The 22,826-nt window shown below is 39.1% G+C and overlaps 1 protein-coding gene across 1 annotated transcript in view; it reads right to left on the reverse strand.

Moving 5' to 3' along the window:
- Positions 1–2,398: 2,398 nt before the first annotated feature.
- Positions 2,399–22,826, reverse strand: part of LOC111144321 (zinc finger protein 385B) — a 313,226-nt gene continuing 292,798 nt past the window's right edge. The window contains exons 7-10 of the mRNA XM_022498569.1: positions 5,803–6,048; positions 4,753–4,931; positions 4,085–4,186; positions 2,399–2,617 (exon numbers count right to left, since the gene is read on the reverse strand). Of these exons, the coding sequence (XP_022354277.1) occupies positions 2,399–2,617; positions 4,085–4,186; positions 4,753–4,931; positions 5,803–6,048 (746 nt within the window). The remainder of the gene's footprint in view (positions 2,618–4,084; positions 4,187–4,752; positions 4,932–5,802; positions 6,049–22,826) is intronic.

Below are 22,826 nucleotides of genomic sequence, written 5' to 3' on the forward strand. Positions count from 1 at the left end.
TCCCGCGGCTACACTCACCTCCCCCCCCCTCCCCGTTTTTTTTTTCCAAGTGTTTTTTTTGTGCCCCCCCCCCCCCCCCCCCCGCCTGCATTCTTCTCATTTAAAGAATTAGCATGGTGTGGGCTTACGGTGGGGGACAAAAGGCTCTGTCATAGCTTTGTTACCACTCCTCTCAAAGTTCTGTAACAGAGTGGTAGATTAAAGATGGCCACAAATTCTTTGCTCTTTTTTACGTTGAAAAGTGAATAGTTTCCTTCCCCTTGAATCTGAATTGCCCTTAGTAACTTGCTGATCAGTAGAACGCAGTGTAAGTGACATGCTGGGACAATTTTATAAGAAGTTTTTTTGACTTCCACCTAGGCCTCTTGAAATGCTCTCTCTCTGAGAGCCCTGAGTGACTGTGTCATTGCATAAGACCATGTAGCCGGGCAGGCCATGTGTAGAGTTCGGCCTTCCAGCCACCATCTCCATCCAGGCACACATGTGAGTGAAGCTATCTTGGGCCTCCAGGCACCGCCACTCCCCAAGTATTACCAAGGGACTTCGTATTGATGCTTCCTCCAGTAGAATAGCCCAGCCAAGCCTGGTTGGAATTCTTGACCCCTGAAATCATGATAGAATAAGATGGTAGTTATTTTAAGCCATTAAGTTTTGAAGGAGTTCATTAAGTAGATAACCAGAACAAATAGTGATGTATTGATCTTTATACTTAAAAAGAGAATGAAGTGGAAGAAAAAAGGGGTGGGCTGACTAGAGAAGGTGAAGGGGGAGGAGTGGAATAGAAGATCATTAATGCCTCAGACACAAAAGAAAGATGGGCTAGGGATTTAGAAGACTTACAGCAAATTAAAAAAAAAATCAAGAGTCACAAATTTTTATCAGGTTACTACTGTGACTTAGGGCTACACTCACAACTTGGCCTGACTTCTGAGGGATTCAGAAGGAAAAGAGCAGTAAAGTCTTGCCTCACGCAGATGCTGTGAACAGTAATGAATAAACATGACAAATGAAAATGCTTCAAATAAGAGCTGAAAATGCTAAATATGTAAGGAGCAATCTCTGCACCTACTGAAAATCGTTCATCAGATGATTTCAAATTGAAGGTGTCTCAGGAGAAAATAACTTTGAAAACACAGAGTTTTGCTTTTTGTACTTTTATTGAAAAGGTACATTTAAAAAAATACACAGACGTTTTACCATTTACAGATTGCAGATATAGATGCTCTAAAAGAGTTTACTCTATTTTGTTTTACGATATCTCTTGCCCCCGATACCACAAACATTCCAGTCTTGTTGATACCAGTTTAGAAAGGGGGGTATGGGAGCATGACCTGCAACATATTCGGTGAACAGAAAGACAAATTGTTCAATTATAAATTTTTTTAATCTTCTGTACATTATTGCATTAGGGAGCCACAAAATTATGTAGCATCATTACAAATGAAAACAGGTTAAAAATGAAGAAGATAATAATGTAGAAATACATGGATTCATTGTCTCCTTGCAGAATATGCACAAGAGGTGCAAAAATGTGCAACCGAGGGAGCTCTTTTTTTCTGGTTGTATACATTTGCTTAGCAACTCAAACTAGTGAGGAAGCTACAAAATAAGTTAAACAAAAGTAGCAAACAGGTAGTAATTATAGCTATGTTATATGGCTTTCTAGTTCTTTTAAATATCACCAAATAAAACGTGAAATAAAGAAAATACATTACTTTATCTTTTGTTCTCTTAAAGAGAAAATTGAAAGCTACTTTGCTTCCTAACATTTACACAGCAACTAAAAATGTTGAATTCAGACAGGAGATACAGAACTAGTACTACACAGGATACAACAGTACTTGGGTCTAAAACAGTACACAATCCCTGTCGACAATAGTACACCAGAAAAGAAAAGGTTGTGATCCGTTGGTAAGATGGTATCCACAAGTAAGCACTTGTGGTCATCTAGTTTTGTTCCACACTAGAATGTGCCCCGTTGGATTCCAGAGTTATTTACAGACGTGTGAGGAAGACCCTAGTTTTCAAGTCTGTCAGGAAAATATTCCTTATCGTTTCTAAGCCAGATCACACCCATGGAAAAGGAGTTGGCGAATGGTATATAGATACATTGTTTTGTTTTGTTTTCTGACCCATACATTTGCGAAAAACCAATTATCTCAGAGACACAGATCGAATGGGGGAGTGGCGGGGGTAAAGCCTGGGCTGCTCGGGTCCCTAACGGTGGGAGCGGTCCCTAAAAGCACTCTTGAGCCTAGTGAGCTGCTAGTCTTTGGAGTCGGGGCTGGGGTGGTGCGCCGCCTTTGGTGGCCGGGGCAGGTGGGGGGCCGCAACACCGAAGGCTCCCGCCACCGCACCCCGCGGGCCTTGCTCCGGCGGCGGCCCGGGGCGCCGGCTGTCAGTAGGGCGCGAAGAGGATGGAGGCGGGCGTGGCGCGGATGGGCCCGTGGCCGGGCCGCAGCAGCGCGGGGGGGATGGCTGGCGCCTGGAAGAGCGACGTCGACGGCCGGGGCGGCAGCGACAGCGCCGACGACACCGCCGCCGCCGCCGCCAGGGGCGAGGACAGGAAGGCCGGGGCCAAAGGCTTCATCATGTCTTTCTGGAATGCAAGTTTTGCCTGACGGAGCGAAAACACCGGGGGCGGGGTGGGGAGAGGGTTTTGAATAAGCACCGCGGACATCTTTTCGCGACACGCGCGCTCAGAAGTCAGCATTTAAAGGATCGTGCCTTTCCGAAGTCAAGAAATTATTTTCACAGAGCTGGTTCTCAGAGGCTCGCGGCATACCTTTGCTTCGATCTGTTCCCGTTTCAACTCTTTTTCTGTGGTCTTTGCCCCTGGGGACTAGGACGTGGCAGGGGGCGGGGGCAGAGCCTCTCTGAGTAGATACTAAAGCTATTTTGTGCCGCTTCTTCTCACAAAGAAAAAGCAAACGTTCCCGAGGGTTTCCTGCTTAGATAATGGAGCTCAGTTTAAAATTCTGACTACTCCTAACCCACAGTGCAGCGTAGGGAGAGGTTTTCTGGGCGTGGGGGCGGCGGGGGGCGGAGGATGCCTGACCTCCACCTTCCCTCTGAAGAGCTGCGCTGGGTGAGGTAACTGGGGTTCGGGACCTTGGGGCCCTGTAAGCGGCATGAAAACAAAGTCAGTGTGCTCCTGTCTGGCCACTTAAAGAGTATTCCCTGAAAAACTGCAGCTAACTCAAATTTCTGACGGGAATGATCCTAAGTGTGCTAGAAGCGTTCTCCTTTTAAAGGAATCCCAAGGTGGAATCTTCCTGTGAAGTAAGAAATTAATCCCTAATTTCTCTCTTTTGCAATCAGGAGACGCTTTGCACATTGGATTTGTTTAATGCAGGTAACACCTGCTTGCAGCATCAGATGGAGGCTTTGCAGAAGCCGGGAGCATCGCCTCCAGCTGGCCAATCCCACTTCAACCTCAAATGGAATGCCACACTGGGCTGAGTCCCAGGGAGATTATGAAATCCATCCATCTGGGTATTTACATGACATCTCTTGCTGGCGCCCCTGGGTATTTTTGCAAAGAAACTGAAAACAGCACATACTGAGAGCAGGTAGGACAGGCTGAATAGCAACATGCCTGCTAGACAAGTTAAGAGACAGTAACACAAACACCCACTTTACTTTCTGGAGAAGGGGGGTGAAAGGGGAGTGGAGGAGGGAGGAGAGGGAGAGTCTCTAGAAGGGAGGGTATTAAATGGATGGAGTTTTGTTTTAGGAAGGCAAGCCCTCTTCCCAGGTTCAACACACTCCAGGATTCCTCAGGATTACTTGTCTTTGTTCCTGAGCCTTTATTTTTCTTTATATGTTAAAGAAGGTAGTCTTTTGAAAAGGTCCTGGTAAAGAATGAGGTATTAACTCTTAAAGAGGTTCAGTTTCTCTTCTCTAAAGCAGCTTCCTTCAAGGTGACCTATAGCAGGGACTACTAAGCAGTTCCTTCTAAACTTCTGTCTATGAGGGCTATTGAAATTCAAAACCTTTCAGGGCCAGTTAGTCCCCAGGCCCTCCTAACCCACAGTCCTTAAGGTGGACCCACAAAACAGGTGAGCAGGTGAGGTGAACTTACTGCTAAAATGCTTGGGCTCCGCTGGAGTTTGTTGTAAGGGCTGTATTTCGGCTTCAGTGGTTTCCCTGCAACTCGATCCTTATGCCTTCGGCTAGAAATGTGCTGAAAAAGGTTGGATGCATTAGCTGAATCTAAATGTGAGCTTTACTTTATTCCATGTAAAATGTATTTCCTAAATAGAGGTAGTGGGTTGCTCCATTCCCAGTTCTGGGTCCGCAGGTCCAAGGTGGTGAGGCTATGACCACCTTGCTCTCAGCTTCAGACCTGCTCCCCACTCAGTTGTAATGCTTCTCTTCCTTTCCTTTCTCTGAAGTACTTACCCTGTTTGGCCCATTTTTACCATTATGACTGATGAGTCTGTCTCCCCAGCTAGATTTTGGTCTTTGAAAGACGGGCTGAACATCTGGTCTTCCAGAAGTTCCTGCTTGACTGACTACAAACTCCAGGTTGAATGCTGTGCTCACCTAGCCCAGATCTGACGTATAATAAAGATGCACAAGTATTTGGTACTAACTTTTTCTTCCATAGCACCTGTACATCATATATTGTATACATCGTAGAAAGATTAGTAAGTTTATCCGTGAGCATAGCGGGAACCATTATATAGATTAGATACACAAGCCAGTGGTGACCCAAACAACAGTGAATACTAATTCAAGATACATTACCTGCTTGAGTTGAATTTCTGAATTAACATGAACATCACAGATCTCACAATGAAATGTCTTGTTCTGAAGTCCTGAGCCCTTACTGCCATTCTGCATCTTTAACCTTGATCCAGGTCTAGGATAGGACTTAATTGGACCAGCCCCGTTACGAGCTTCAACCATGGTCTTGTGTTTAGAACCTAAGGCAGCAAGAGACATATAATAAGTAAATAGCTATTTAAGAACCGAATAGAATATATGTATAGCTCTGTGTTTTCTTATCCTTGAGAAGTTTATCTTCTCATTGCTTTAAAAAATTTCTCATTGCTTTAAAAAAAAATCATTTTAATGCTGATTATAAACACTTTTTATTTATTATAAACAATCAGGCTGATTATTCAACACATTTTTGTGTAAAAAGGGGGAAAACGAGTATATTATGAAGAAAATATGTAAAATATAGAGAAGCATAAAAAAATAAAGATTATCCTGTATTTTCACCACTCAGAGATAACCATGGTTATCATTTTATTTTTTTTCGGGTTTTATTTTGTCTATATACTAAAAATATACATATTTTCAAAATTGGGAGCATACTAGTTATATATGCTGAAAATTTCACAGCAAATAATATACTTTTCTTAAATAATTATACTTTAATGACTGAGTAATATATTATCTCTCTTGGATTACTATAGTGTATTCAACATTACCCTACTGAGGGACTTTTAAATTGTTTCCCTTTTCTTCTAAGTGTGTTGCAGTGAATATTGTGCATGGATATTTGTCTTCATCTCTGTCACTTCACCGTAATGAGTTTTGGGAAATATTAGATGCTTTTGAAAAAAATCAAGAACAGAGCAAGTTTTATCTCCAATTTGCTTTAAACTTTTGCCTTGCTGCTTCCAAAATTATTATATCACACTTTTCTTAAAATCACTCCTTTGAATCAAAAAAGCAGAGAAGACAATGAACAAACCTAACGTTTGAACAACAAAAGATACCGTATTCTGCTGGGAAAAGTTGGGTTTTGTTATAAACACTATTTAAATTCAAGTGATAGCTGCTAACCTGTGTTGTGTGCCTCTAGCTGTGACAGGGAGTTCACAGCCACTTTGCATAGTGAACAATACAGTAGTTTTTTGGCTTTTTCTTCTTCTGATTCAGAAACAGTACCAGGAGCTCCATTTGTGCTCTTCGAGGGAGAAGTGGCTGCTCCAGGTGGCAAGGGTGCTGTGCCAGATTTGAGGAGATAGGAGCCCCCTTCGGAGCCTGATGGCTGACTGCAACTGTTGACTTTTAGCTTCCCTTTGTCTTCTAAGAGAGATGCAGAGAGATCATATTGAAGCTTCATATATTGTATCGACACATGGAAAATTGACACAGAGGAATTAACGATAGAAAATGGATTTCCGCATATAGTTTTAATCTCCAGCACAGATTTTAGTTCATTGAAATTGATTGAAAAAGAACTCCATGCCATCAGTTTCCAATATCACCTCACCCCAAGATTATGAGGACTTATGAAAAATGACTTTTTTCCCTTCCACTGGTAGCAGGTAATTTTCTGAGATCCTTGAGTTGTAAATTATGCTCCAGGGAAGTTTTTAATGTAGAGGAAAACTAACTTCTTTCCAATACGAGTACATGATATGTTGGTAATGTGAAATAAGTCATTCATCAATGGTAGTTTCATTTGACTATTCATGCTTTCATTATGACATGAATATAAAGTTAAAATTCAATTTTTATACTAAGTTAGCATTTTAACTTTGGGGTTTTGGGATAGAGGTGAGGGAAGAAACATGGTTAATTTTGGTTATGGTTAGTTAAGCTTTTGCTGCTCTTTGAATGGCAAAGCAATGTATTTAAAATACAAGATGCAAAGACTTCATTCATTATATTTACGCCCACCAGTTTAAATTCTAAGGTGTTTTTTTATTTTGTTTTGCTTTTTGATAAACTCTACCCCCAACATGGGTCTCAAACTCACAACCCTGAGATCAAGAGTCACATGTTCTACCAGTTGAACCAGCCAGGCGCCCCTAAAATTTTAAGTTTTAAGTAATGACATTAACCATAAGCACATATGAGGATTAGCCAAATCATTTATAGACATCTTGGCATTTTGATCATGTAGCTTCTAAATGCTTCTAATTCTCAAGGCCCATGTTGCAAGCTATAAGAAGGCTCAGAGTGACTTTAACAGAATTTCACTCTTCAGGGTCCATTTGCTATTCAAGACAGGTTCTGTTCAGTGGTCCTTTGGGAAAGAAACTGGAACTTCTTAGGCAACAGCTTAATCCATCACACATTTAAGTTGAGTAGAGCTGGTGCTCGCAGAAAATGTCCATTGATGTGTTGACAAACTCTTAAGAGGGGAAGGAAATTAAAACTGAAAACGTATTTGTTAATTGTCCTAGCTAATTTAGATCTGTGTACCATGGGCCTGGATCACCAAGAGGGAAAGAGTAGGGGAACAGCAACACAATAGTGTGTGTCTTTTCTGCAGATGGGGCAAAGCCAAAGGTTTGATATGCATCAAAAATAATGGGAGATCATATTTCTACCAGTTTGATTTCAGGATCAACAGTTGATTTCCATTCCTTTTCCTGCACTGGATACATCCAGGTCAAGACTAGCAGGGATTCTATAGATGAATTCCAGATCTGGATGGTGTTTGGAATAAGTAAATGCTCAGGTTCCTTTTTTATCCCTGGGTCTCACAATGTATATTCCTTTTCAGCAAGTTTATTAAAACTTCAGGATGCCATGAAGTATGATGGAAAAGATCTTAGACTTTTACTAAACTGACCTTCGTAGTATGAGAGAAGGAAATAAAATCAGTCTTCCTAAATGGTAACAGTAAGTAAATTAGATTGAAGATTGTTTAAGTCTTGGAACTCTCTCATCTATAAGGATCCTTCACAATGATTTTACAGTATTACAGAACTCACAGAGCAATGAAATAATTCAGTAATCTTAATATTTGCCCCTATGGAATTACTTAGTTTTTTGTGATGGAACTCAAGTTATTGCATAGCAAAATCTTTGCTTCGGGCGTTTCATAAGATGTTTCAAATAAATTTCTCCTAAAGAATCTGACCTGTTTTAGTTATTTACTCATTCTTTCTCTTGTTTGTATTTATTTTATTGTCTCTTATATTGATCTTCCTCATATCCTCTTATATTTATATAGAATGTTACAATTTACAAAGTGCGATCACTTACATTATCTTATTATCTCTCAAAACAAACTTGTGAAATAGGTAGGATTGAAAATAATTATTCCTATCTTAAAGATGAGAAAACTCAGGCTCCTCAAAATTGAATAATGTCCCGCAGATTAGTAGGTGGCATAAATGAGCATGATGTTTTCTCTAACTGTTCACTGGGTAATATATTCATCTTCCTGTACAAAGGGTGGACTTCATATGGCATTAACATTATAAAAGGCATACAGTAGTCACTGCAGATGTGGTAAAGCTGTTGCTTTCTTTAGTTTTAAAGCATATCTGCCTTAAATGAAAATATTTAGCCTATTCAATAATCATCTGATTCAGAGAAGATGGACAGAATTCTTTTTCTCTCTGTTCCTGTTTCTTTAAGAAAAATTAAACATTTCCTTTCCATATCTCCTTTTCAAAAGAGGTCATTTATTCATTAACAAATGCATATTAACAAGATGCTAGTTGCTGACAATGTGCTAGACACGTAAGAGAATAGTGAATAAAGTAGGTATAGACTAAGAAAATAGAAGTATAGCAGGGAAAATGAGAGAGTCACTCAGAGATCTCTAATTTATGACAGAAACTGGTAAGTGGCATGGGAGCACGGAGGAGGAAATAATTAATTCTGGTTAGAAAAAAACAGACATTCTTCATAAACAAAGTTATATTTTGGCCAGGTTTTGAAGGTCAGATTTAGAGAAGCATAGGAGGAGGTGAGGAGTAAGAAGGGAACGGTTGGAGGTGGAAACATGAGGAAATGCTTAGGTGTTAGAAAGCTTGGGGGTTGCTTGTTGAATACCTGCTAACTCAGCATAGGTGATGGCAACAGGTGTAATGAGAGATTATTATAAAGGTGAGTTGAATCAGAAGGTGGACAATATCTTAAAACTCGTAAGATGGATAACAAGGGAAGCCATTTTCCTTTAAAAATATTAAGAGATATGGTATGTTTACATAAATTATGTTTTACTTTTTATCCTCTAGATAGGCCAGAGTCATAATCTCTGTGAATACAGGGATAAATTTTGACCTTGAAAATGTGTAAATGGTTCCATCATATTCGGGGAATTCTGCCATTGGATTGATACCAGGTAGTCAATAAAGCAGATTCTAAAATCGTCAATACAATAATGTATTTGAATTTTGGAATTCTTTCCAGATGTACAAATTTATAAGCTTCAAAGCCAAATTTTTTATTTCTCATTTTAATTGTTTTATATTGTTATAAAAATCCATCCTGTTATTTTTGTTTCTTTTGGCATTTTTTAAAAGCCTCCTTATTTTGTGTATTTGAAAGTTTAATGAATGTACTGTTTACTTCTGTTTCTTTTAATAAAGATACATGTCATCTGGAACTTCTGGTTCATGTGAATTCCATTTTCAAGTATTCCCCCACCTAGTGTTAATTAGCAGGTATTCTGACTGCCTTCATTATTTTCTGATTACTCAAATGCCTTCAGGTTTTATCCTACAAGACTTTGAAGCAAAATTTGCTTAGCTATATCAGAATTGCCCTTTAAAACAAATATCTGTAATTTATGCCTCCAAGCTAATTTAATTCCTCAAAGTAGCTGTCCTGGAAGGTTCCACATTGATTTACTTATTTTCCAAAGTTCTAAGCATTTTGAAAACCTCCCATTTTTGAACTGTTTTCATATCTAATCAGTAAACCAGGTGAAGGAAATCAGTCTTCAAAACTTATGCGTCACAGCTATTTTTTACGACAAAACTTTACCTAGTTTAACCCACCTATTCATCAAACTTAGCACTATATTCCTCAAACACAGCTTCAGAGGACTAATAAGCTAACACAGAAGATGAAGAGAACATGCCAGGGGTTCTGGAAGCAGCTTTCAGAAACTAATCCTGTTGGTAACTAGAAGACTGATGTCCATCTATATGTCTTAATTTAAAAAACAATCAAAGAAATACTAGAACTACATTATAGATCTTATATTTTGAAGTAGAACTTTGGAAGCTATAACCAGTTTTTATGATTCCACTTACAAGGTTTACTCTTCAGTTTAATGTTACTAAGCTTTTTCTAATCGGGTTTCAATGGTTTAATAACAGATACATATGTTATATAATAAATTTGTGTTCAGTGTAGAAAATAAAGTCAGACAAACATTTTTAAAAAATCACCCATGATTCCATCACCTAAAATAAGCTTTTCCTGTAAAGCACCAGATGGTAAAAATATATTAAGCTTTGTAGGTCATACTGTTTCTGTTGCAACTATTAAGCTTTGCCATTATAGCAGGAAAGCAGCGACCAACGTGGCTGTGATCTAATAAAACTTTATTTACAAAAATAGGCAGCAGGCTGCCTATTTATGTTTAGCCCACAGGTACTACTTTGCCAACCTTTGACCTAGATTATTATGATAACTGTTACTTCACACTACTTAATAATATATGTGACTAGACAGAGACAGGTGAATAGATATATGTGAATAGATGGAAACATGAGGACACTAACATTTTTCAATTAGCAATAAATCAATAATATCTTTTTAGGTCAGTAAATGCAGAGTTCGATCACGATTTATAACAAATGATATTTACTTATATGGGTGTACTATAATTTATTCAACTAATATTCTTTGATATTTGGGTTATTTCTGGTTTGCACTTTTACCATGTTAAAAATATACCAAATGGCAGTTTGGTTGCCTCAGAATGAAGGACACAAGCCCAAACAGAAAGCAATTGGCATCAAGTATCTCAGCATCTTAGAATAAGTCCCCAAGGAAACCCCCAGACACAAACGTGTAGCATTTCTATGAGGTACTAGAACTTATTCTGTTACCAACATCCTATCATGCACTTCCTAGATTATCTAAGGATCAGAGGACTCACTGACATCATGAGCTTCTGTCCTGATTGGATGCTCCTCAATCTAGCCAAAGTAGTAAAACCAGAAGTACATGTAAGAAAGGACACTGGCATTTCATTTTTCAGTCTGGCAACTTCGGATGTTAGTCATCTGCCCCTCATACCAGGTGAAGTAGGGAAAAGGAAGGTTGGGGACAGATGAGCTGGACCAAAAATGGTCAGAAGTTGAGGGACCTATAATCTCACTTTGGCATATCAAGGTTGAATGAGTTTTGAGTCAATAGGACATCTTGAAAGGCAGTCAGGCTTAATCCCTGTTACTGGTAACTGACAAGAAGGCTGAGCATCAGGACCCTGGCAGCAAGAGGCAGAGGAGTGGACTTCTCTGGTGGCAGGACCTACAGAAGGATTGGAAGAACCACATGAAGACCTTACACATGGTCCTCCAGAGAGAGGAAGCGTCTGGACACCTACCATGCAGAGGGCATCAATGACTGTCATTAAGTACAAAAACATTTGTCCTTTCTTCTTTAGTTCCTACTCCTATCTGTAACAATTGGAAAGGGCAAGCACTAGATATTACAGGATGGGAAGAAGGGAAGAGCAGACAGTGCCCCTTCCCATGGCCCAAGCTGAGACAGGAAGAAGGAAGTGTTCAGTTGGGTAAGAGCTTTAAGTTTCAGTAAGACCAGACTTTCTGATATCTGATGTCTTTGACGAATGAAAAAAAGGGATAGTCAACAGAGGAAACAGGCAATCATGTTTACTCCACTGAATTCATAAATTCAGTAAACTGGTTTTATAAATAGCATTGTATATAGACATCTCTGTATACTTGCCTAATAATTTCCTCAGGACCTAAACTCTGAAGGGGAATTACTGGCACAAAGGGCATGTATGTTTTTGAACTTGTGATGCACATTACCAAATTGTGCCCCAGAATGGCTACACAATACTCTCAAAGCTCTCTGTCCGTAGAGTGTGCCAGCTTCTCTGTGTCTTTATCAGCCGAAGTATCCATTGCCTTTGCCAATCTGACAGATGAAATATAATAACTCATTATTAATTTGATTTGCATTTTTATATCAAAAGGGTTGAATATCTTTTCATAGGATTAATGATGATTTGTGTTTCAAAGTGATTTTTTAAAAAAAATTCTTAATTCTGAAAGGGAGCAAACTTTTGAACTAAATGCATTTTTGACAGTTAAAAAAATTTTAGCCATAATAAGAAGTAAACTTTACCATAACAACAGGCTTTCTCTTATACACAACTAGTAATGTTGTTTGGAGCATGGTTCTTAGAAGCTGAATTCTGAGCCTCAATACTATTCAGGGAAGTATGCTTTTATGTAAAGCAACAAATTGGCCTAAAGATCGCTCCAGGAAGTTATATCTTACAGTGACAGAAGTAACAATTATAATCCCAAGTCAATGGCTGACATGAATTGAATACTCACTATAGACCAAGCACTGCATTAAGAACTTCTATTCATTATCTCATTTATTTTTCACATAAACTAATGTGGTTGTTACTGTTACTATCTGTACCATTTAATTTCTTTTTTTACTGAGGTATAACTTATAAACTGTAAAGTACATAAAGTTTAATGAATTTATACATATGCATACATTTGTTGAACAGAAGATATAAGACCTGTAGGAAATACAGGATGCAAGATACTGATACATAAGATATAAAGCTGTAGATGTTTCCACCTTTCTAGAGGGCTCCCCTGAACCTCCAATCAGCTGATACTCCCTCTCCCTCTAAGGTAACCACCATTCTCATCTCTATCAACTTAGATCAGTTTTGCTTATTTTTGAACTTCACAGAAGCCAAGTGTATGGCTTCTTTCACTCAACGTGTCTATGAGATTCATCCACATTGCTGTACATAGAACTTTGTTTCTAAGAGCTGAAGAGTATTCCGTTGTATGACTATGCCACCAGTAATCTATTTTGCTATTGATAAGCATTTGGAATGTTTTCAGTTTGGGGCTATTTTGAATAATGCTACCATAAGCCCATTTATATGTGTTTCTGGTAGACATAGATACTCATTTTTGTTCAATGAATATACATGGGAGTGGAATTGCTGGGCCATTAGCCATCTCTCTCCTATCTATCTACCATCTATCTCTATTGAGTCTTAGTAGATTCTAAAGACAGTTTTCCAAAATGGTTGTGATTTATATTCCTGCCAGCAATGTGTGAGAATTCCAGCTGTTGTACACCCTCCCCAGCACATGGTATCAGTACTGTCGGTTCTTTTGGTTTTAGCCGTTCAAGTGGAGGTGTGGCGGTGTCTCAGTCAGGTTTTCATTTGTATTTCTCTACTGACTGATGGTATTAAACACCTTTGCCTATTTTTATTGGCCAATTATACACCTTCTTTTGTGAAATGCTTGGTCAAATCTTGTGTTGTTGTTGTTTTTTAGCCTGAGAAAAGTGCTCAGGAAACCAAGGCCACAACTTTAACAGAATTGTTCTTTGTGCTTTCTGAGGTCACTGAAATATACTGCTGGTCACTTCTTTGTACAATTACATTTTCCTTTTTATACTTAATATTTCACTAAAAAGAATTAGCAACAGAGACATGCAGTGAAAAGACTGCTGGTCATATTCTTTCTTGCATTCACAAGCACCTTGTCCAACATCTCATTATTGTTCCAAAAAAACAAAGCAATGTCCGCATTACTGCTTACCACTTATTAAATCAAGTTAGCTCACTTTCATAAGGAATTCTGAAATAATTTTCCTGTTTTATCTTCCCACTTTCTGAATAATGAGAAATTAATGGGTGTCAGTCACAGTGTGTGCTTCCTTACGAGTTGTGCACGCTTGTGAGAAGTGAAGCTAAAAAGCCTGTGGTGCTCTGTGTCAGACCAAAAAAACAAAAACAAACACAAAAACAAAACAAAACAAAAAACCAAAAAACCCCAAGCCCCTGAAACACTGCAAACCTGTATGCTTGTTGATTGGTGTGCTTGGAAGACTTCCTCACCATTGGCTTCATTTGTCCCTTCCTTATCTACACATTTGACACAGTAAAAGTGATGGAAACCACCAACTGATGACAGATATTTTAAAAGTTTAAAGTGGAATTGCATTCAGACAGTTAATGGATTTGTGTGTGGGGCAGGGGGGAAGGCAGCAGCACACAATCTGCAAGATGAATAAGCCAATTTGGTACCTTGGTGTTCTCTGCAAAACAAAATGTAATAAGAGGTGTACAGATGCTAGAGCATCACTATGTTGGTAGACGCACAAAGAAAGGGGCATTCATTTCTCGTATAACAGGTCTGCACCTGTCTAAAGGAGCAGGAAGAAAAAACCAACATTGCAGATAATGATCAGAAAAAACAGTCAGTTCCCCCCTTTTATTTATTAAATGTTTTCCTGAAAGGTATGTGCAAAAAGATCTTGGAAAACTTGGTATTAATTTGAATGCACTATTTAAAAGAGTGTTTTTTTTTCAAATTTAAATTTTACTTAATTAACATACAGTGCAATATTGGTTTCTGGAGTAGAAATCAGTGATTCATCACTTACAAACAACACCCAGTGCTCATCACAAGTGCCCTCCTTAATCCCCATCACCCATCTAGTTCATCCCCAGCCACCTCCCTGTAGCAACCCTCAGTTTGTTTTCTATTGTTAATAGTCTCTTATGGTTTGTTTCCCTCTTTCCCCTTTTTTAAAGAATTTTTTGAAAGCAGGGCTCTCTTGGCAATGCAATAACCACCTATCCTTATTTTAAAATTTTATAATCTTACAGATTAGATTTGCTTAAATTAGAAACATATATAGTGAAAACTTATATAGCTGAAGAACAGGTCAATAAATAAGACAAACAAAAAGGAAAAGAGTGATTCTATAAGGGGAATAAACACAGTCAGCCTCCCCATGGAAAATTTTTCCTTCTTCTTAAGTTCCCTACCAATATCACCAGCCCCTCATTAGCAAACATCTGGTGTGTTGTTTCTTACAGAAATGAGGAAGCTGGATGAGTTTGTCCCTGATGTTACTTTTTCTTCCATTTGCCCCTATTTTCTTTACATCTCTGAGGAAAAGGTGTATGCTTCCATCTGTCTATCTTTTACACTTTTTCTCTATTTCTTATAGTTCTGGCTATTTTTTTTTTCTAATAGTTTCTTTCTGTTTACAAAATGCTGAAATTTCCGTGTTCCAAAAGTCATCCCCTGACATGGTTCATTCCTGGAGTCTTCCACCTGTCTTCCCTTTGATGCAGAACTTGAAGTGGCCATGTGAAGTGGGTCTTCTACTTCCTTTCTTCCTGTTTACCCTTACCTACCTGAAAAACCAATGGTCTCTCTTCAGTCTTCTCTTGTATTGGCCCCAAATTCCTTCTTGAAGTGCTTTTCCCTCTAGATGTCCACAAACACTGGCCTTGCCTGGTTCTCCTTCAACGTCTACCACAGTCCCCTTCATCAGCTCCTATTCTTTTGCCTAGTGTTGGCATTCCTCAAGATGGCGCCCTTACCCTCTTTCAGATGTCATATGATCTAATTCACTCTAATAACTTCTACCACATTGACATAGATTCCTAAATCTGTAGGTGAAATTTCTACCTTCCTCACAGGAAGTTCAAGATCCTTTTCCCCTAAGAGTCTGTGGGACATCTATTTTAGATGTTCCATGGGTATTTCAAACTCAACCTGCCTGATACTAAATGAATGATCTCCACCGAGGGGCCATACCAAGTAGTCCCCTTATCATTCAATGACATTACTAGTTATACATCAGAACTGTCAGCAATGACTCTTAAATTCTTCCTTCTCTTACCCTCTATGTTTAACGAATGACCTAAGTTTATTGATACTATCTTCTAAATATTTCTTCTATCAGCCTTATTCACTCTTTATCCAGCAGGCATTTCTTTAGCATCTATTATGTGCCACTGCCTTATTTCAGGCCCTCATCCTCTGTGGATTGCCATTAAACTTCTTTCTAGATCTTGCAACTTCTAGTCCCTAAGCTCACATCCTCCTTCCTTTCCTTGCCTGTGCTCTCATAATCCTCTTCATATAATTATATTTTGATCTTGCATTAACTATAATTTTTCCACAGTTACAGTTATTACCAAGATAGAGAGATTCTTGAGTCCTGCAACAATGTCCTAATTCATCTTTGTGCCCAATGTACAGAAAGCTATAGGTGGGCAATTAGTATGTTGAAATAAGGAATGTTCAATTCAATGCAATGCCTTTTAGCCTCACAAGTAAAAATACCAGAAATTCACTGTTAATAGCTAAATCATAAAGTGAAGTAAATATAGAGAGAACAGACATTTCTGCTGTTGATTACGTAAAATACTTGTATCATTGTTGGAGATATATATAAGCAATCAATATTTAATGTCATTTGAGGTTGAAATAATTCTCTTAAGAATGGGTCTCCTTGACATGTACAAGGGCAGAATCATAACAACAGGTACATTGTGTCAGGTCCATTATTTTGATTTGATAAAATGAACAAATCTATAGATTTTACTATTTTACTATCTTCTTTATTAGGAATCCTACATAAGCTTACACAGAAACAACAAGCCTGTACCTATGCCAGAAAAATCTAAAGCACCTGTGAAAACAAAAGAGAATCAAAGTATAGCCCATCCTCTTTGCAAGTAAATGGATATCCTGTTCTCATGGCAAGGTTTCAGTCATAGCAACACTGTGGGTCTTATGTTTGTAGCTGAACAACCCATTTTAGCAATGTTGTAAGCAGTCATTAACAAATAACGTCTCAATATATTCATCTGAATTGTCAACAGTTACATGATTGATATATTTATGCAATAATATTCTTTAAGAAATTCCAAGTACTATGATTATGCCATTATTTCATTTTCTCCACCCTTTTAGGTAATAGATGTCCATTACTGAAGGTGACATTTTGCAGGCTTTGTATCTTAGTGATGATAGCACTCATGACCTACTCAGATCCCTAAGGCCCATAACCTTTATGCCACATGGCCCGAGACTGACCCAGTACACTTGGAGTCTTCTAGCACCATTCAGCTACTTCCAAGTAGATTTCCTCATTTAGATTTGATCTAACTCCAGATGTCCCCAAGCATTACCCAGCATAGTGCAGACTGGTTTATCTCACAACACCTACTAAGTTGGTTGACTTGCTTTATTAGTCACAGGACTTCTTTGTTGGAAAATGTCTGATCTCAATGCCTCACTTGGAGGGTGAACAGCTAAACAACCTTTGGAAACAGAAAGCATTCCCTATATGGCTTATGCCATTTTGCAGACGTGGAAAACAAAACAGAGTACTGTCTGTCATATCAATTACGAGCCCAGAGACACAAGTAGCCAAGAAAAGACACAGAAACTAAAGTTAGTTTTAAAAATTCTCAGGGACGCCTGGGTGGCTCAGTTGGTTAAGTGGCTGCCTTCGGCTCAGGTCATGATCCCAGCATCCTGGGATCGAGTCCCACATCGGGCTCCTTGCTCGGCAGGGAACCTGCTTCTCCCTCTGCTTCTGCCTGCTTCTTGGCCTACTTGTGATCTCTCTCTTTCTCTCTCTCTCTGACAAAATGAATAAAATCTTAAAAAAAAAAAAAGGTCTTAAAAATTCTCAGAGCACTCAAATATTACACACTGGGTCAGCTGTCCCATCTAAGGCTGCAGTACCATGCCTCCAGCTAAAGCCCGGAAACTCTGCCTCTTCAAACATGGTGGATCACTGTGAAGCTTGCTAATTCCTAATTAACTATTTTTATGACTGATTTTCATATCTTGGCCTTTAGACTAATCCTGGAATCAGGGAAAATTGTCTATAAAATTGACTCTTCATTGAATCAGAATCTATATATCCTTACTTTATTATTTTTTAAAAGATTTTATTTATTTATTTATTTTTTATTTATTTTTATTTTATTTTATTTGACAGATAGAGATCACAAGTAGGCAGAGAGGCAGGCAGAGAGAGAGGAAGGGAAGCAGGCTCCCTGCTGAGCAGAGAGCCCGATGCGGGGCTCGATCCCAGGACCCTGGGATCATGACCTGAGCCGAAGGCAGAGGCTTTAATCCACTGAGCCACCCAGGCGCCCCAAGATTTTATTTATTTATTTGACAGAGAGAGAGACAGAGAGGGCATAAGCGGGGGAGGGAGGTGGCAAGCAGAGGGAGAAGGAGAAGCAGTCTCCCTGCTAAGCAGAGCCCACCAGATGCGGGGCTCGATCCCAGGACCCTGGGATCGTGACCTGAGCCAAATGCAGACGCTTAACTGACTGAGCCACACAGGCACCCCTCTAGGTCCTTACTTTAAAAAAAACAAAAACAAAAGCTTATTTATTTGATGTAACTTAGGACCCATGAAAGTTAGGAGACCAATTTTCTAAGTTCAAAATAGTCCCTGTACTGTCTTCTGCCAGACTGAGGTCCCGAGTTAAGATATCCCGCTCTTTCCTTTCGGAAGCCTGTGTCAGCTGGGGTCTGGCCACTGGGCTGCACCCTGCAGTGATTTTGTGGTCCAATGAAATGACAGTCATTGCCCAGCTCTGCATGACAACTGCCCTGTCATCCTTCATGCCACTTTGTTGGGGAGCAGAACCTGCCAGTCCCACACTCAGATATAAAACAGTGGCATCTCCAAGTATCTCCCTGTTAAAAGCTGGCAGCCCACACTCTGTATCAATGAGCTGGCACGGATTCTAGTGAACATGTCACTTTTCTAAGGGAGCACAAAAGAGGGCTTGTTTGCTAGAGCTGGAAACTAATGAACAGCTTTCTCCTATTTTGTATAGTTTTCCAGCCATTTGACTTGTACAATAGAGAAATCATATTTCAACTTCTTCAGGTTGAAAAATTGCCCCTTTTCCGATTTGTCACTGAGAGATGTGAAACAGCTCTTTCTAAGGCAGCTTTATTATGGAAAATAGAATAAGTAACTCCTGTCACTCAAATCAAGTCCCTCAGGGAGTAGGTCCAGTAATGATTCAAAAGCCAGGACTAAGAGTAAAAACTAATTTTCGAGGTAGAATGAGAAGCAAGTTCTTTTCCTTCTAAATGAATGGCCCTTTACAGGGGAAACATTGGTTCACAAGGTATAAGGGAAAACATGTGAATTCTGCTCCTCCCACCTCTTCCCTCTCTAGATGCAGAATTTAGGGGTTAGCTTTGAAGCTCTAGGTAGACTGACTAGACAAGGGAAAGGTCAGCCTGAGAGGTATTGAGGACACAGTGTCTTTCTTCATCTTAAAAAATGTATCTTTATTTAATCGAGAAAAATTTAAAAAAAAAACTACTTTCTTCAAATGAGCTCATTGCCTCAGGCTGCTCCAGGGAGACGGCTGTGGGCGGCCACTCTTTAAGGATTATCGGGATACTGTCTGTCCTAAGGAGACAGCTGACTTTCAGGGGCTGGACTGCCCAAGTGTAAGAAAGCTACCAGTCCTTTTAAAAATACACAGCAAAAGCCAATCATACTTTTACATTTTGAATCTAGCATTTGTGCCCAAATTCAATCTGCTGCTCTGTTATGATATTGTCAAGGCCAACTTTCTATTTAAGGCCTATCGGTTGCAGGAGAAAGTCTGTTGACCATAGAGTGTCTTCTTTTAACATTAAAACTAATGTTAATTCAAGAGACCTGGGCAACCAAAGGGGTTCATCTAGAGGTTCTCATCATCTAGATCCCTTAGGAATACTGTGACATGGGGCCTTTTAGCTACAGATTTCTTTTCCATCCTGCCCTGAGACATATAATAAACTCATCAAGTCATTGGAAGAGGCTAGGCCACAGGAATCCATGGCACCAGAGAGGTTAAGAACCTCTGTGCTTAGGCCCATCACTTCATGCTGCCTTCCTTCTGTTCCTAGCCATCATTTCAACCACTTTTTTACCAACACCCTAAATTCCCTTCCTTGTTCCCAAGAGTCCTCTCAGTGCTTCAGGTATTTAAACCAGGCTGTCTTTCACATCTAAGTCCTGTGGCATACTGGTCCTTCTGATGAATTTCTCTTTCCTTTCTGAAACCTGGGCCCCTGTTTGCAAGGCTAACTTCTTTCCCATCAGGCAGAGGGAGTTTAAATCCTCTGCCTAGGACTTCCTTTCCGTGGACAAGGTCAGCGCCCCTCTCTTTTCATTTAGCTTGTCATTATTTGTTCAACATTTGCTCTTCCAGACTGTATGCTCTCAGGAGGGCACAGCCCAAGTCTGCCTGATTCACTATCACATACCTAGTACCTAGCATGATGCACTGTATTCCGTGGGGGCTTAATAAATACATGCAAATAAATACATGCATGAACAAACCATTTTCTAACTTTGGATCTAGTGTATTACATGCATTTTTCATATTGCTTTCATTTACTCTAAGGCTGCATAATATTGTAGTGAGTGTAAGTACTTTATCGATATAACTTCCCTGATACTGATCATCTTGTTTCTACTTTTCATTAATACGAATACTGCTACAGTAGGCATTTTCAAATGTAACATTTTATTTTTTTTACTTTGTATTTAGGATTATTTCATTAGTATAAATTATAGGAAGAGGAATTTACTGGTCTAATGGAATGAACATTTTTATGTATTTTAAATTTACTGTGATATTGCTTTCTAAAAGGATTCTCTCAATTTAAAATGCCATAAGTAACATAAACAGATATCTACTAGTGGTTTTTCAAAATACTCAAAAAAACTTTTTTTTTTTTAAGATTTTCTTTATTTATTTGAGAGAGAATGAGTGAGAGGGAGCATGAGAGGGGAGAAGGTCAGAGGGAGAAGCGGACTCCCCAAGGAGCTGGGAGCCCGATGCGGGACTCGATCCTGGAAGTCTGGGATCATGACCTGAGCCAAAGGCAGTCGCTCAACCAACTGAGCCATGCAGGCGCCCATCAAAAAAACTTTTATTGGACATTTAATCTTATGGATTAACCAAAGGACTGGATAAAATTTTTGTTGAAAGAATAAAATAAATAATTTTTCCTTAACTCAAAATGTGATACCTTAATTAATTTCCCACTTAGTAAAAATATTTTCTTTAATAGCAGAGAACCAAGACAAAGATATTGTTGTAGGAAAAACAAATTGTTTTAACTTAAATATGGCCATTTTGCTAGATTAATGAGTAAAAAAAAAAATCATAAAACTATGACAGAAGTTCAAATATTTGCAAGCAAAGAATAAAATAATCTCTATTATGACAAGAAATTCTAGTATTTATGTCATTTCATATTTGAAGGAAAACAAAGCACATATTTTCTAGAGGCTAACTAGTTAATAGCATACAAAAATTATTTTAAAAAATTGTACACTGAGAAAATTTTTTACAAGAAGCCAGAAATAAAATGTTAGAGCTGACAAGTTCCTCATTTACTGACATAAATGCTGGCAAGGACTTGTCAGGCAGGAGTGTGTTTCTTATTCTGATCACACTCTCCCTCTCCTGCTCAGTAGCCAACCCTGGCTCCAGGTGGGGCTGCTTCTCCATAGGTAGCACCCAGATTTCTCCCTCCACAAATGGAGATGTGTTGGGATATCCTTTCTTTTAGTACCGTATTTATGTATAGTGCAGACTGCCGACCTATGAGGTGGGGTAGCCATCTTACTGAAGACAAAGGAAAAAGAGCTAACCAGTGTCCTCTTGCCCTGTCCACATACTAGAGAAGGTGCTACAGCTTCCCCATGAGATTCTTCTGAATGGTATTAATTTAATATATGCTATCTATGTGACAGCCACATGCAGGATGAAATACCGGGAGCTGCGGAGGTCAGAGCAGATGAGATACATTAACCAGTGGGAGAATGAGTAAAAAGAAAAGACTTTTCCTCCATTTATAGAAATGTGAGGAAGATCAAGAAGGTCCCTCTACAACTTTATATGTCCCACTGGAAGAGTCACGCTCATCAAGCCTTAATGTCTGGAAGGAAAACGCAGTGTAAATAATTACTATGAGATAAAAGAACAAGTACATACAAAGGAATGGAGTACAGGTTAAATGGCGGGGTTGGGACATTTCTTTGAATAACGGTTGTATTTTTTTATGGATAGCATTTATTGAGTATCTCTTATGTGATAGGCACTGAGGTTGCCATTATTGGTTCATTAATCCTGACAATTCCTCGAGGTAGGTCTTAGCCCTCCTGTCTAACAGGTGGGGAAACAGGTAGGTGAACGTGATTTGATTAAGGTTATCTGGTAAGTGAGAAAGGGAGCTAATATGTCTGAACTTTAAGCTCATGCTCTTTTTACTACGTTATACGTACAAGGTAGGTAAATGACACTCAAAAATCATACCCTGGTTAGTATGTCCTCATTCAAAGACACTCAAAACTTGATTTCTCAAAAATAAAACCCATTGTAAAAGATGGTGGGAATAGAAATCACACAACCTTTCTGAGGTGTCAGACATCTAGAAGTGTCACTTAGTGAAAAAAATCTCAAATAACCTTAAGAAAGCAGTGCGGTTAGAGTTATACACCCTCATCCAAAGGTGGCACAGCATGGTAGTGAATTGGGGCTGCCTGGCAGAGAATCTGGGCTGGAAGCTACCCTCTCTCTGAGCAACTCTAAGCCACCATTTCCCCTCACCTTCTAGTATCCATCAGAGGGCTATATCATTATGTAAGTTAGCATCTATAGGATATTTAGCATATTAGCCTTGGGCACATAATAATCATTCAGTACATGTTAATTATTAGTAGTACGGGTGTTAAAATAATTTTTTGCATCGAATTCTAATAAGATTGGATCTGTTTTTCTAGAACAAACTGTAATAGGTGCAGCACAAAGGAGGACAATGATAGCTGCCCAAAAAGGGGGCACCTGTCACCTTTCATGGATGGCAGCAAGAAGGGATAGCTCCGCAAAAAGAAAAACCCCAAAACTGTAAGAACATCAATAACGGGCATTTTTATTATGCTTTACATTCTGCCAAGTGCTTGCAAAATCTTTTCATTTGATCCATAAAACACCACTGTGACGCAGGGAGAGCATTATTCCCAATTTACATATGAGAAAACAGGCTCAGAGAACATAATGCCTT

Source organism: Enhydra lutris, unplaced genomic scaffold (assembly GCF_002288905.1).
Source record: "Enhydra lutris kenyoni isolate GAN:26980312 unplaced genomic scaffold, ASM228890v2 scaffoldscaffold1, whole genome shotgun sequence".
NCBI classification, from domain to species: domain Eukaryota; kingdom Metazoa; phylum Chordata; class Mammalia; order Carnivora; family Mustelidae; genus Enhydra; species Enhydra lutris.